General features: G+C 45.2%; 1 protein-coding gene across 4 annotated transcripts in view; it reads left to right on the top strand.

The window, feature by feature from the left end:
- The window catches only part of PPP6R2 (protein phosphatase 6 regulatory subunit 2), a 157,507-nt gene that overhangs the window by 124,787 nt on the left and 16,070 nt on the right, over window positions 1-16,650 (top strand). For all 4 annotated transcript variants that reach the window (XM_074942780.1, XM_074942777.1, XM_074942776.1 and 1 more), the window contains one exon: window positions 5,868-6,075. In XM_074942780.1, the coding sequence (XP_074798881.1) occupies window positions 5,868-6,075 (208 nt within the window). The remainder of the gene's footprint in view (window positions 1-5,867; window positions 6,076-16,650) is intronic.

Genomic DNA, 16,650 nt, shown 5'->3' with positions numbered 1-16,650 from the left:
TGGCAGCACAGTCTTTCTAACCCTCCGATGACAGGTCTCTCTTTTGAGCATGGGTCGGTGTGGAGCCCATTGTGGGTGTACATGCGCATGAGACTGGATTCTTTTGAATAGCAGTGTTAGTCAGGGCCATGCTCGCACCCTATGCTCCCCATGTTCCCATGAGAGGGCATAAAGGGTGGAGTGGCTGCAAACCTCCCTTAGTTCCCCCTTATCACCTGTGGCAATGAAATGGAACCCAGCAAGTGCCTGACTGGTACTCTGTTCAGTTCTTTCAACCCAGTTAGTGAAAAGTTCTGTCTTCATACCTGTTTTCTCCGAAAGATGTTGCTTTAAAAAAAAAAAAAATTGATAGACAACTCCCCTGTACAGTGGGACAAGGCACTTTGTGCCAAGCTCCATGTCTCACGGTGAAGTCCAAGCCCTCAGGGTTCAAACCCTGCCTTCCTGCAATGGACTGGTCTCCATCAAGGATGGACACAGCTGATACCATTTCTAACTAGGAGATTGCCACATCCTGGATAAGTGCTCTTTGTGTGAGTCCTTTTCTGCCAGGACCCACAAGTCCAGGGACACATGGCTGAAGCGGCATCTATTGGAGCAATCTGTGCAGGTCACTTTGGACCTAGAGGTAAATGGTTACAACCAGAGCGAGGCTGGATAAACCAGTATTGGACACTGTCAAACACTCTTCACGTTCCGAGATAGGGTGGTGGAAAGAGAGTGAAAAGGACACCAGCAGAGTCTACACATCTGATGCTGACCACCTCCTCATCAGTGAAATCTCCAGTATGTAAGACCTCAGTGTTGACAGCCGTGGTGCCAAGCATCTCTGCACCAGTAGTTCAGGTACTTACAACTCCGGCTCCTCTATTGACTGCCCCAACTCAGGTAGAAAAGCTGGCACCTGTGCCTGTTCAAAACGGGACACTGGATTGCATAGCTGGTCGGAACATAAGCACAGCTCCAAGGCCAAGGGAGGCTTCTGGAGGGAAGACATGGACACCACTCCAAGAGCAAAGCCCTTAAGCAGATGGGCAGAGCAGGAGGCCTGGCCTGGATGCCAGTACTGATCCCCATGACGGAGTTGAGCAAGGACTTCAGATGTCCATATCATCCTCGGAGATGTTCCTCATACCAAAGAGGTGGCTGGTAAGCATGCCATCACTTAGCAATACCCTTCAATTAAGAGAGAGATTCCTCCTTACCATTGTTCCTTCTCGCCAGCATTGAGCAGAGATTCCTCTCCCCGTCATTGGAGAATGGCCACAAGGAGGGTATTAACGTGCTCCCATTCCGAGTGCTGCCCCAACTGGCATGGGAGTGGCGCTTGGCCAGCCAGTCCCAGCTTGGTCCATACTCACACAATGGGCCACTTTGGCCATATTAGCCTGACTGGGGGCTGTCCTTCCACCTGCTGAGGAGCAGCAGCTCTCCTTCCTACGTTCTAGAAAAAGATGATCATGTTTCTCAACGGCTTTTCTGTCTGGGCCACCACAGGAACAGGAGACGATAAAGGGACAACAACAATCCCCATATCCCACCAAGGAATCCTCCTCATTGCTGGATGAGGCAGTAACACCAGCAATAGATGACTTTAAAGCCTTCCAAGACCTCCTGCCCAGAACCGTGGAGATCCTGGACATAAGAGTATGTTTCTACAGGAAGTCTCATAAACTCTTTGGTATCCTGGGTGTCACTGTATTGACACCGGCCAGAATTGCTCTCCCTAGTAATGAAGGTATCCTACAACCAGCCAAAAGGCTCTGGCAGACCCCAGCTATTCTTCTTCCCACCTCAGAGAAAAGGGATCAGGTGCCACCAGAAGGTTTTGAATACTTTTATGCCTGCCCAAACACAGGGTTCTTGGTCTTCTCTGCAGCTCAAGAGAAATCCACAGTCCATGAAAGGCCCTTCTGAAGACTATAAGAAGTTAGACCTGCTTGGGCAAAGGTACAAGGTACTGCCATTTGGACTGTCAGTGGTGCTGAGAGTCTTGCCAAATGCCTACTGGTGGTAGCAACATGTATCAGAAGAATATGGGCATTCATGTCTTTCCCTGTTTGGACAATTGGCTGACTGGGTCATAACCCAGCAGGAGGCTGCCGTGCACCTAAAAGTTCATCCCCTCTGTTCCCTGAGCTGAGCCTGCTAGTGAACTCCAAAAAAATCATTTCTTATCCCATCACAGATGATCGAGTTTGAGGAGTCCTGGTCAGTTCTGGTTCAACGAGAGCATACTTACCTAGAGGCAGGTTTCTGTGCTGCAACTGCTGGTGTGTGTGGGATAGAATCAAACCTGACAACAGTATAGATATGTCTGCGGCTGGTAGGCCACGGGTCATTGTACAAGTATGTGACACTACTTGCCAAACTTCACCTGAAATCACTCCATTCTAGCTCAGGTCAGTCTATCCCCCAGCAAAGTACCAGATGAACAAGAAGGTGGTGATCCCACCGCACTCTGTCACAGACCTGAGCTGGTGGAGGGAACTCAGAACTGTGCTGTTCTCCACCTCCTCCCCAACAAAAACTTTAATTATAGATGTGACAGGTACAGACTGACGAGCCTGAACCACCTACTAATACAAGGGACTTACTCCCCAGAGGACACCAGATCCACCAGGCCTTCCTACTTGTTCTTCAGAACTCCACAGTGCAGATCCTGATGGTCTACACAAACAGATAAAGAGGTGCATGCTCATCTCTCCTCTGTCTGGATGCTGTCAGACTCTGGACATGGTGCCACCAGCATGGGATAAACGAGATGGCTCTTTGTGACACAAAGACCTCTCACTTAAGACCTGACAAACTCATTACACCAAACACGTCTGACAGGTCTTTTATCCATAAAGAGTAACATGTAATGTACCTACAGAAAGCTTGTAAATTGTCAAGATTCATAATCAGTGTGAGTTGTACATACAGAAAATATTTAAGGAATAATATATTTATATTGAAAGTGAGCTTTATGGACTTGGAGTAGAAATTAGTCACCAGGAGTTAATGTGTCTCAGTGGTGGCCCATTCAGGCAAGGGGGAGTTTGGCTGATGAGGTAATGTAAGGCTCAGTTGTTTAGCCTGGCACAATACTAAGGGGAAACCACCAGAGGCAACGACAAACTATCGAAGTCACTTAAAGATAGAAAAGAAACTTTATAACAAGATAGGGGTTTTCCCTGTCTGTAAATGGAAACAAACGACTGTTTTCAATATAACACAGAGGAGGGATAAGCACTCTTTATCCATTCACTGAGGAAAACCCCTTGCGGACAGAGCTGCTTTCACAAACGTTTGGATCCTAGTTCTTGAGAAACCAGCCAGCACTGCAGCAGATTGATCGGGGCGGGGGGAGAAGGATCCATTTTATTAGGTAGGAAAGGTGACTATTGATAAGTGTAGACGCTTGTTCACATTTTATGGTTTTATTTTATGTTGTAACTCTTTCCCACCACTCTCTTATTTCTGGTTAAGTTCTTATACTTTCTCAAACCTTCTCGGGTTTTATTATAAGTGCTCACAATTGCTGTGTGGTTTACAGGAGCAGTAATTTAAGGTAGAACTGGTATATTGGGATACACTGCACCTTGGGAGCAAGGATCTGGAATTTCTGTGGGTAGCCAGTGTGAGGGGCTGGGTATCACAGGGGAACGATTCAAAGGGACCTGGGAATTGGAGTGCACCTACTGTTGACCTGCAAGACGAAATTAGGGCTGGCATAAGCCCAGAGAAGAGTGCTTGAGTGGCCGAAAGTCTGGTGGTGTCAGGGTGCTGACACCTTGCTACCACAAGAAAGACTCCCTCTCGCTAGAGGCAGGAGGGATAACAAGGTGACTGTCAGTCCTGGGTGCCTTGAGAACTGTCACACACTTCACCTGCTGGGTGTGAGTAACAACATGGCAGATTTTCTGAGCAAACAGCTGATCTGTGGAAATCCATCATAGCACTGATGTTCCTGTGTTGCGAAAACCCAGTGATTGACATGTTTGCTGTTGTCATCAAAGCTAAGTGCCAGAAATTTTGTTCCAAAGTGAGCATGAATCTGAGGTTGTTACAGGACACCTTCTTTCTGCAGTAGTCCCAGGTATTCTTGTATGTCTTTCCACTGACTTCCCTGAGTCCCAGGGAGGCTTCCAAAATCAAGAGACAAGGCTATAATTGTTCTGGTGGCTTCGTATTGGCTAAGACAGTTTTGGCTGATGGTCTGCTGCAAATATGTATTTGGCCTTTCATTCAGTTCCGACCCTGTCCAGACCTGTTCTCATAACAACATGGCCAGGTACTCCATCCAGACCTGAAATCACTGTACTTGATGTCATGGCTGCTGGTTGGTTGAGTACAGTGGACAGAGTCTGCTTCCTACAGATCCAGGAAATTGTAATATAGAGCAGGAAAGCATGTATCAGAAGAACACACATTCATATAAATGAAAAAGGTTTTACAAAATGGGCTGCCCAACATAGTCTAGACCCAGTCCAGATCCCTCGATACTACATATCATCAGCTACTTATTGCACTTCAGACTGGCCAGACTCTCGGTTAGCTCTATTAAGGTCCATCTTGTGGTGATTTCAGTTTGCCATCTGCCTGTATGGTCAGGCTTGGTCTTCTCTCACCCCATGATATCAAAGTTTCTCAAAGGGTCAATATGCATTTGCCTACAGTCAGAGAACCTAGCTCTCCTGAGACCTCAGTCTAGTCCTGTGACTCATGGAGCCTCCATTTGAACCTGTGTCAGCCTGTGCCCTGCATCACCTCGCTCTGAAAGCAGTCTTCCTAGTGTCTGTTACTTTGGCCAGGAGAATGACTGAGCTTCAGACACTTATGGCTGAACCCTTCCCCCACCCTCAGTACGACATTTCATAGAGTCATGGTGATGCTGCAACTGCACCCTTTCCTTTCCTGCACATCGTTCCTAGGGTGGTCTCAGAATGTCATCTAAATCTGTCAATCATCCTGCCTCTTTTCTTCACAGAACCATGCTTGGCACATGGAGGAAGAAAATGACACACACACTAGATGTATCCAGGACTATGCTTCGTTACACTGACAGGATCAAATCATTCACACTATCTCCCTACCTGTCTAGAGTGGCAGCTGGATATTCTAATGGTCAAGTCACCTCCTCACAGAGGGTATCAAAATGACTAACACAGTGTAGCTAGATGGTGTACCTCTCCACCGAACATCAGGTTTATTCCACCAGAGCTCCAATAACACCCTCTGCTTGCTTCACAAATGTGCCCATTGACTTTTGTCAAGCATTATGCATTGGACTCAGTTGCTAGAGCAGATGCCATGTTCGAGAGAGGAGTACTATGATCTCGGTGTCACTGATGCAGCTGTAACTCCTCATTCCCACCATTCTGAGGGGATACCGCATGCCAGTCACCAAAAAGAGTTCCACACAGATACATACTTGAAGAAGAGAGAACGGTTACTTACTCTACAGAAACTGTGTTTCTTTGAGATGCTGATGTCAGTGTGGATCCCACAACTCGTCCTCCATCCCCGCTTTGGGAGACCTCAGCTACACGAGCTTTGAATTGTGAGGGACCTGAAGGAGGGTTGTGGCTGCTCCATCCTTTGTCGTTGCACGGGAGCACAAGGAGGCACAGGGTCTGTGTGCAGCCCTGATGGATGCTATCATTTAAAAAACAAACAAACAAAAAAACACCTCACATATGTGAGACACATACCTGCCTATGGTGGGATCCATACTGACAACATTTCAAAGAACCACAGCTGCTGTAGGGTAAGTAACCGTTCTGTTTTACTGAAAGTATTTGGGGTATATTTGGGAGTTTTAGCAGTTCTTCCTGTGTTTCTGTTCATTTTTTTCATGTGAGTTATTTACTCTTTCTTTGCAGTCAGCACTGCCTCACCCTGTGTTTGGAATGTCTGTGTGGCAAGGAAGGCACCACTGGTGGCTTCAGACAGCAGCTCATCTGGAGGCTCAGACAGTGAGGAAGAGGAGGATAAAGCTGATATTGTCACAGAAACCATCAGTACAGGTTCAGGCCAGGAAACCATCAAACTCACCATGGATGCTAAGAATGAGAAGGCTGTGTTCACCAGGTGCGAAAGAAATCAGCTGGGGATGGGGCAGATATGGCCATTAGGGTTTGTAAAGTGTAATCTGAATCCAAATATGGCATAAGACAATTGGCAACTCACCTCTGGTTTAAAATTAAGTGTAAATTACTCATAGGATGCAAGGCCTATTCATGAAAACAAAGTAAAAATGTAAATGCATGGGAACATCCCACCACCAGCTTTTTATTTTCTGAGACCTGGGTTCTGAATGTTGACTGTAGGCAGTTTTGTTAAAGCTCTATGGCCTTGCTGGGTGCTGATAAATTAAAGTATTTATTACTGTTACACAAATGGTGTCTCAGTTCACAAGTGAAAATGTGGGTCTTGCTCGCTACTGAGTCATATTGCAAAACTACCACAGAATGGGCAATACCGACTCACATGAGATGTAGGAGTGGAATAGTAGTGCGGGATGTAAGCCAAGAGTGAGACCCGCTAGCAGAGCCATGTGAGGCTTCGTGTCATGACTAACACATGGTGTTACGGATCAGCATTGAGATCGGCATCCCACAGAACTGCTGGGGGTGAGGGGTTGAAATGGCTCAAGTTATTGCTATTTCCTCATTTTCGGAAATTCACTCCTAAATTGTAAGAAGCACAGACCCCCAGAATTAGACGTTACAAGTTCCAAGGTTTATGGTAACTTATGAACAGCATCTTTGTGAGAGCCCTGAAATACACATCCTCCATAAGGTTTTACCATAAGACACCTCAGGTGAGAGGGTACATTTCACAAGTTCACAGTTCTTAAAAGAGGACTAGACCAAGCATGGGGGGGGAGGGGGGTGTAACATTTTGATAAGTGACTTAGGCTCCAAAGTGCCGAAATCACTTTTGAAAATGGGCAACTTTGATAGTTTCTAAAATTTTACACAAGATCCATTTTTCTTCTTTCCAGTTCTCCCACCACATGCTTGTAGGATATGAGCCAATTAACTGGGGGACCCAATATTTTGGAAAGCTTGCTAGGAGCAGATATTCACCCAGTGTATATAATATAAAGATGCATTGCCTTTTGGGGATGGTCAGTTTGAGGTCCCCGGTACACCTTATTACTCCAGTGAACACTTTCTGGGAATAAAGAAAGGTGGCTCATAAAATGGTGTGCTGAAGTAACATGGCTGTAAAACAAAGCAAAATTGCTGGAGAAAATAAACCAGTGACACATTCTGGTTGATCCAGTCTGCGTTGAGATTTTTATATTCTGAAAAATTTTGAATTTCTGTGTCAATACAGGCTGCCTTTTCTGTTGCAGACTTGAAATAAAAATCTGATGCATAAAATTTCATTGCTGACAAGCTGTTTGGTTCAGGAGAGCTACTTGGATAAATGGGACAAATTTCTGTGCACAGAGATGACATGGCCCAACAGACTGTGTTTTCAGAGATCAGGCTGAAGAAATTAAAGGTGGTCAATGTTGCTGACTGGGGCATCTGGGTTAGTAGCCCTCTCTGGTGTTCATAATACACTTGAAATAAAACATTTGGAACATATAGTGGTGGCCAACACTGTCTTCCAAATGTGTTTTTTCATCTCTGAACCTATGGCATTTACAGCCGGAGTTGTGCTCTAAATTTAACTGTCTGTCTTTGTTCAGTTTAACACAACAGTAGTTTAAATCCTGTTTGACATTTTGCATGACTTTTACATTAGCTTCACTGCAGATTGGGAAAAGGGTATTCTTACTTGGATTAGCTAGATATGTCGTTGCCCATGACACTGCTAAATCTAAGCACTGTATTTTTAAATTAATGTATTTTAGTAATAAGGATCTCTCTCAGGTAAGTACAATTGTAACTTAAGAACCAAAACAACAAAGTTTCCAGAACCTGCTTTGTTTTGCAGGATTGTGGCTGTGTTCAACTAATTCTGCTTTTGTAATGCAAGCAAATACTCAGATAACCACAGTCTCCACTATAAAGGTAAAAAGAAAAGGAGTACTTGTGGCACCTTAGAGACTAACACATTTATTTGAGCATAAGCTTTCGTGAGCTACAGCTCACTTCATCGAAAGCTTATGCTCAAATAAATTTGTTAGTCTCTAAGGTGCCACAAGTACTCCTGTTCTTTTTGTGAATACAGACTAACACAGCTGCTACTCTGAAACTTATCACTATAAAGGTGTGATATCTTAACACAGCCATAATCTCAACCAGAAATTAAAACAAATGGCTGCTGAAACCTTTAATTCAGTTTGTGGTCTCAGAGGTATTCAGCTGTTTCAGAACTACCTAGCTAGATGAAACGTCTCATACAGTGTGGAATATGTTATTGGCCAGTGAGGCTTCCCCAGTTTCCGAAAGTCATTCTCCTTTTCCCTTCCATTTCCCAAACAAAGACAAATAAACTAGAAATGCACAATTCTGGGTTAATCAGTTTCTTCCCAGTTCCTTGATGATTACAAATAAATCAACTGCATTGATCATTTAAAAACATTTTGGGTCTATTACAAACTTTATGATGAAGTTTCCTAAATTCACAATCCCAGTAGGCCCCTGTTGTTTTATAGCCTAATGCTATCAGAACTCAGAACTCGATACAGCCAGGATTAAAACTCAGCTCTTTCTTTGGCTTTGGCACATTACTTCGGTTAACATTTTTGTATTTAGGTGCCTAAAATTAGGCATCTAAATATATATTTAGGCACTAATTAAAAGTGAGCTGATTTTTCAGAAGTGCTAAGCTCCTTTGGCTCCCATTGCCATAAGGGGAAGTTGGGGCTGCCGTTATCAGTGAAAATCAGACCTCTTAAGTCCATAAATTTGAATTTAGGTGCCTACCTTTAGATGAGGTTGGTCAAGGAATATCTTTTATTGAATCAACTTCTGTTGGTGACTGAGACAAGCTTTCGAGCTACACAGAGCTCTTCTTCAGGTCTTGGAAATGTACTTGGTTAAGAGCTAAATACAAGGTGAAACAGATTGTTTAGCATAATCAGTTAACACATTTCAAGGGACCATTCAAGGTGAAGTGGCCTGTTAACACCCCTCCAGTCATGGGGGAGGGGGAGAGGAAAAAATGCCACAGCACTCTTACCGAAGGAATATCGGGACTCATAGAAACCATCCGCACACCACGCACCACACAAAGGACCAGCTTCCTCCAGGGTTACAGCTGACTTCCTCTAGAAACTGCAAACCTCAGAAAACTATGGATGTCACTTCCCTGTACACTAACCTCCCTCACAATGAATGGCATTGCAGTCTGCCTTATATATTTACAAGATAATGGACAATCCTCAGATCTCCACCCCAAACATATTGCCAAACTCATCCATTTCATCCTCACCCATACCACTTTTACATTTAACAACAAACACTTTGTTGAAACTATGGGAACAGCCATTGGTACTAGGATGGCTCCCCGATATGCCAACCTCTTTGTGGGCCACCTTGAAGAAGAATTTCTGGGCAAATGCACCATGAAACCAGTGATATATCTGAGATACATCAATTATATTTTCATCCTCTGGACAGATAACCTACAGTCCCTCATAGATTCCCACCACATCTTCTATGACCATCCACCTATCCATCAAACTCTCACTAGAACACTTCCACACTAGCTCAACTCCCTGGACACCATGATCAGCTCCAACAATGGAACCTTACAGACAATTATATACAAGAAGCCGAGGGATCACCACACCTACCTTCGCAGACCAGTAACCACCCCAAATGAAGCAAGAAATCTGTTAACTACAGCCAGACACTCGGATAACACAGAATATGCTCTGAAGAGAAAGTCTGGGATATATACCTTAACACACTTAGAATCATAGAATATCAGGGTTGGAAGGGACCTCAGGAGGTCATCTAGTCCAACCCCCTGCTCAAAGCAGGACCGATCCCCAATTAAATCATCCCAGCCAGGGCTTTGTCAAGCCTGACCTTAAAAACTTCTAAGGAAGGAGATTCCACCACCTCCCTAGGTAACACATTCCAGTGTTTCACCACCATCCTAGTGAAAAAGTTTTTCCTAATATCCAACCTAAATCTCCCCCACTGCAACTTGAGACCATTACTCCTTGTTCTGTCATCAGCTACCACTGAGAACAGTGTAGATCCATCCTCTTTGGAACCCTCTTTCAGGTAGTTGAAAGCAACTATCAAATCCCCCCTCATTCTTTTCTTCCGTAGACTAAACATCCCCAGTTCCCTCAGCCTCTCCTCATAAGTCATGTGTTCCAGTCCCCTAATCATTTTTGTTGCCCTCCGCTGGACGTTTTCCAGTTTTTCCACATGCTTCTTGTAGTGTGGGGCCCAAAACTGTACAAAGTACTCCAGATGAGGCCTCACCAGTGTCGAATAGAGGGGAACGATCACGTCCCTCGATCTGCTGGCAGTGCCCCTACTTATACATCCCAAAATGCCACTGGCCTTCTTGGCAACAAGGGCACACTGTTGACTCATATCCAGCTTCTCGTCCACTGTAACCCCTAGGTCCGTTTCTGCAGAACTGCTGCCTTGCCATTCGGTCCCTAGTCTGTAGCGGTGTATGGGATTCTTCCGTCCTAAGTGCAGGACTCTGCACTTGTCCTTGTTGAACCTCATGAGATTTCTTTTGGCCCAATCCTCCAATTTGTCTAGGTCCCTCTGTATCCTATCCCTACCCTCCAGCGTATCTACCTCTCCTCCCAGTTTAGTGTCATCTGCAAACTTGCTGAGGGTGTAATCCACACCATCCTCCAGATCATTAATGAAGATATTGAACAAAACCGGCCCCAGGACCAACCCTTGGGGCACCCCGGTTGGGCCAACTAGACATGGAGCCATTGATCACTACCTGTTGAGCCCGACAATCTAGCCAGCTTTCTATCCACCTTATAGTCCATTCATCCAATCCATACTTCTTTAACTTGCTGGCAAGAATACTGTGGGAGACAGTGTCAAAAGCTTTGCTAAAGTCAAGGAACAACACGTCCACTGCTTTCCCTTCATCGACAGAGCTAGTTATCTCATCATAGAAGGCAATTAGATTAGTCAGGCATAACTTGGTGAATCCATGCTGACTGTTCCTGATCACTTTCCTCTCCTCTAAGTGCTTCAGAATTGATTCCTTGAGGACCTGCTCCATGATTTTTCCAGGGACTGAGGTGAGGCTGACTGGCCTGTAGTTCCCAGGATCCTCCTCCTTCCCTTTTTTAAAGATGGGCACTACATTAGCCTTTTTCCAGTCGTCCGGGTCTTCCCTGGATCGCCGGATCACTTAAAACTACCTTCGCCTAACAAGGACTTTCCACCAGAGAAGTAGAACGCATCATGGAACAGGCCACCCAAATACCCTGGGAGAACCTGCTTTAATACAGAAATAAATCCCCTCTGACCACACACCGCTAATTAACACCTACTACCTCACACTGGAACCCGTATGGGGTAGTATCAGACATTTATAACCCATGCTCAATGAGAACCCCCTTTTCTGGCCTTCAGACAACCCTCATCTCCCAGCCAATTTCAAGGTCATTATTAGAAGGAAGCTCCCCACAGGCCAGGACACACCATCTCAGAGCAGCACCTGGGGTGACCAGATGTCCCCAAATTAGGGGCACAACCTGGAACTGTTGCACCGCTGTGCTTCCTTAACTCCTCAGCCTCTCACAGTGCTATGCCAGTGATGAGCAGCAAACCCCTACAGGTGCTGCGATCACTAAGCCATCAGCATGTGGAGCCCCACACCAGCTAAATTGCATGAATGCTCCTTGGGTCACTCATGAATCATACAGGGAGAGGAATCAGCCAATCCCCCCAAGCTCAGCTTTGCACCCCAGAAATATATTGTCTTACGCTGCTCAAGACTCCTTTGGACAGTGCAAGCTTGTTAGTTAGTTTGCCACTTCTTCGCAGGAAAGTGGACCTTCACCAGCCTTTGTAATCTGAGTTGAGATTCCCCAAGCACTTAAACCAGTGTGTTTTTGGTTGATGTAAAACTTAAAACAGATTTATTAACTACAGAAAGATAGATTTTAAGTGACTATAAATAGCAGGCATGGAGGTCAAAGTTGGTTACATAAGAAATAAAAATAAATTTGCAGTCTAAAAGCTAACTTTAGCACACTAAGCTAGATTTGAATTAAGCAGTGTCTCACCCTAATGGATGTTACGGGCAGTTCAAAGTTCCGAATACAGAGACTGAACTCCCTTCCAGCCTGGAACCAATCTCCCCAGTTCAAAGTCTTTGATCTTCCAGGTATTGAGATGTGCGTGCGTGTGTGGGAGGTGGAGGTAGGGCTAAGTGATGATGTCACTTTCCCTCTTTTATACTTTCTTCCAGCTGCTAGAAAGATCCTTGCTGTGATGGTGGGTTAGGCCGCCCTTGTGGCCTATGTGCCCTCTCTGAGAGGCCTCTGGGGGAGTGGATTATTCTTGATGGGCCATCAATGCCTGTCTGGCCAGTGAAATATGTGTTAACAATTTATACTAAACAATCTGTCCCACCTTGTATTTTGCTGTGACGCTCTGAGTACATATCCCAGACCTGCAGAAGAGCTCTGTGTAAGCTCAAAAGCTTGTCTTTCTCACCAAGAGAAGTTGGTCACCCACCTTGTCTCAGTTGTGAAGATGTTGGTGTGAGCTTCTGTGCCTTAGTTTGCCCATCCGTAAAATGTAGCTAATATTTATTCCACAGGGATGCAGATGATTAATGAATTAGTGTGTGTAGTAAAGTCCTAAGAGGATGTCAAGTGCTAAAGAAATGCTTATTATTAGGGTTTAAAACTCATTTGTCATCATGGTGCTACATAATAGATAATTTCACAGTGTATGTTAACATTTAGTAAATCAGTACTGTGCTATGCCAGAGATTTTGAAGACATGAATGATTGTCAGTAATCACCAAAGGGATTACCTTGAGACAAACTGAAGTTTTTTCCCATATGCACCCAATACATTTTGTCTTTCCTAATCTCCTCCAAAGGAGTTGCAAAACATGGAGAAATGGTTCTCAGTAATTGAGAGGGAAAAGTGGCCTGTATATATAGGAGGTGTATAGTAAGATGAAATTCAGTTCAACAAGACGAAATTCAGTAAAAACAAGTGCAAAGAACTACACTTGGGAAGAAAAAATCAAATGCATCATTTCACAATGGGAAATAACTGGCTAGGTGGTAGTACTGCTGAAAAGGATCTGGGAGTTAGTGGATCACAATTTGAATATGAGTCAACAACGGGGTGCAGTTGCAAAAAAGATTAGTATAATTCTAATGTATTAACAAGAGTGTCATATGTAAGAGATGGGAGGTAATTGTCACACTCTGTTTTGGCACTGATGAGGCCTCAGCTGGAGTACTGTGTCCAATTCTGGGCACCACATTTCAGGAAGGATGTGGACAAGTAGGAGACATTCCAGAGGAGAGCCACAAAAATGATCAAAGGTTTAGAAAATCTGACCTACGAGGAAAGGTTAAAAAAACCTGACATGTTTAGTTTTGAGAAAATACGACTGGTGGGGGGGGACCTGATAAGTATTCACACATGTTAAGGCCTGTTATAAAGAGAATGTTGATCAATTGTTCGTCATGTCCGCTGAAGGTAGGACAAGAAGTAATAGCCTTCATCTGCAGCAAGGGAGACTTACGTTAGATATTTCTAACTGTGAAGGTAGTTAACTTCTGAAATAGGCTTCAAAGGAAGGATGTGGAATCCCCATCGCTGGAGGTTTTTGAAATCAGGTTGGACCAAACACTAGTCAGGGATGGTCTAGGTTGACTTGTTGACCTCTTGAATTCCTTTTAAGTCCTACATTTCTATGATTCTGACATCATCACTATGATGATGATTAAAAAAGCTTTTAAATACTAATAGAGGAAACAGAGCTGGAAGTATTTTGCATTAGTGAACTTCGATAATCTCTGAGAATTTTCCCTGCCTGCATTGTATGTCATTGTGTTTCTTGTAGGACTCCCTCATGGAATAACAGCTGTGATCTATTTAATGATCACTAGAGTGGCAGCCATATGAATTTTAACCCTCCTTGGCTTGTGCAACAGATGCACAAAAGGATATTTAGGATACCAAAATTCCATTTCTTTTAACGAAAAGTTTGCAGTGCACTTTTTAGCATCAAAAGAGGACTCCAATAAATTTGAGGTTGATTAGTTTCTCTCTTTACTCTTACATGCAGTAATAATACATAACATTTGTTCTTCAACTATATGCCCCTATGGGTACTCCACATTCTGTATGTGCGTGCTCATGCGCCTTCTCGCAAAGATTTTTTCCTAAGCAGTGTCTGTCAGTCTGCGCCCTACACATCCTTGTGCTCTGGACAGCGGGTATATGGGGAGAGGCAGATCTGCCACTGCTCCAGTTCCTTTTCAGCCACCTGAGGTTGGAGACAGAATATTGTGGTGTCCACTACTTGCCTGCATAATTTGTACCTTTTTTGTTTTTATCCCCTTATTTTATCCCCTTTATCCCCTTTTTGTAACCTTGATTTTTATTTTAGTTCTCTACCTTAGCACAAGTTTTCAATTTTCTTTGTGCTCTCACCTGTCCCCGTGTTTGGCCATGGCAAGGGCTCCCAGCCTGGGCCTTTCTTCAGCTGCCGTTTATTCCTTGTCTGATTGTGCTCCAAACCCAAGGTTTCAAACCCTACCAGACCTGCCACAGCTATTTCCCCTCAGCAACAGGAATTCCAGCTGCCTTGGAGAGTCCCACGTCCCGTGTAAGTGCAAGGTCTCCATCAGGTTTAAAAGCTGATCTTGCAAGCTGAGGTGAGGTAGACTAAAGCTCTGTTTTGGAGGGTGATCTCTGAGGCCTGCAAGGATAGATTCTCCCCTGTACCATCTGCCGCTGCCTCTTCGACTTACGCTGCAGCTCCAGGGAGCAAAGAGCAGGGGACATCTTCAAAGGCCTCCAAACACTCTAAGAAGAAGCTATCCCAGTCCCTTGATTGGGGCTTGAAGCACTGTGAGGAGTCTCCCCAAAGATCAGGGTCTAAGAGACTTTGCATCCCGCTCCAGGTACCGCTGAGGGTCCTGCTTTTTTTGGCACTGAAGGCTCAGTACTGCTGAAGAGATCTACCTCCCACGTAAAGAGAAGTCTCAGCAAACAGACATGCTCAACAACATTCTCTGTACCTTTGGAGCCCTCCAGATGCAGGGACTCAAAGAAACCACTGACCCTGACTTCGGCACCCCCTGAGGGCCATGGGAGTATGCAGGCCTGTTCACACAGTCTCCAGTATCGCTTGATCCTCTTCAGCACCACCTCTGCGGGAAGGCTTCTTGGAACACCAAGAGTGAAGAGTCAAGGAGGAAACTCCTTCTGCCAACAAATCCTCTTCATGACCCTTCCGCCATTCTACACAGCCGACTTCAAAGTTTTTCAGGACTTGATGAAGAAGGCAGCCGCGACTTTACAGCTCCCCCTGGAGCAGGTGCAGAAATCCCGACATTCCCTGATGGATATCCTCCATGCTACATCACAAGGCAAGATAGCACTGCCTATGGATAAGGCTACGATTTTGTCATGGATATTTTTAGTAAAAGTCAGGGACAGGTCACGACTTCCGTGAAGTTTTGTTAATTGCCCATGACCTATCCCTGACTTTTACTAAAAACATCCCTTACAAAATGGGGAGGGAGGAGGGTCCAGCACCCTGCAGGGAGCTGGCCCCCCCCTCCCGGGACTCCCCCCACTGCCTCCAGTGACTGGGAGCTGGGTGGTTCCCCCGCTGCTGGTGGTGGCTGGGCTGCTGCAGGGCACCCAGTATCACGGAGTGTGTGGAAAGTCAGGGAATCCTTGACTTCCGCGACCTCCATGACATACTTGTAGCCCTATCTATTGATGATGCACTATTGTCACCAGCCCATAACATCTGGCAGACACCGGCCACCATTCTGCCTGTGTGCAAGATGGCGGGCAAAAAATACTATCATCTGCCCAAGGGCTCTGAATATTTTTTGTTCTCATCCCAACGAGAGGAACGGGCAGCCCCTGCGGAGAGCTACTTCTCAGCAGCATTACAATTTAGGGTAGTAAAATTATCATGCCCTGCTGGGAAAATATGATTACAGCATCTACTCAAAGTTCTTTCAACTTACTGATCATCTGCCACAGGACCAAAGGGACCAATTTGAAGCCTTTACATATGGCTCTCAGTAGTTGCTACTCACCTGTGTCAGATGGGAATGGTTGTCTTCCCCTACTTGGACAGCTGGCTTCTCAAGGGCAACTTCTTCTCTGAAGTCAGGTCAGACACCAACAAGTCTCTAGCTCTGTTTCTTTCTCTGGGCCTTCACCTCAGTGCAGAGAAGTCCAGCCTAATACCCGTTCAGCATAGAGACTTAATCAGGGCCATGCTGGACTCAGTAACCAGTAGGGAATACCTACCCACAGACGGGTGTGACGCCATGTCCAGCCTCATATGTATGATACAGCAGAGCCCTCAGACCACAGAGGGGTCTTGCCTACAGCTCTTAGGTCATATGGTGACCTGCACATTTATCATGCCCCTTGCAAGGCTCCACTCCAGATGCCTTCAAACCTGTCTCCGAACCTTTTACGCACCAAATAGACATAGCCTGTCCAAACAAGCATTCATTCCCCATGGGGT

The sequence above is a fragment of the Natator depressus genome, chromosome 1 (assembly GCF_965152275.1).
Source record: "Natator depressus isolate rNatDep1 chromosome 1, rNatDep2.hap1, whole genome shotgun sequence".
Taxonomy (NCBI): domain Eukaryota; kingdom Metazoa; phylum Chordata; order Testudines; family Cheloniidae; genus Natator; species Natator depressus.
Note: the sequence above shows the minus strand (reverse complement) of the source record. Positions and strands in the feature narration are given on the sequence as shown.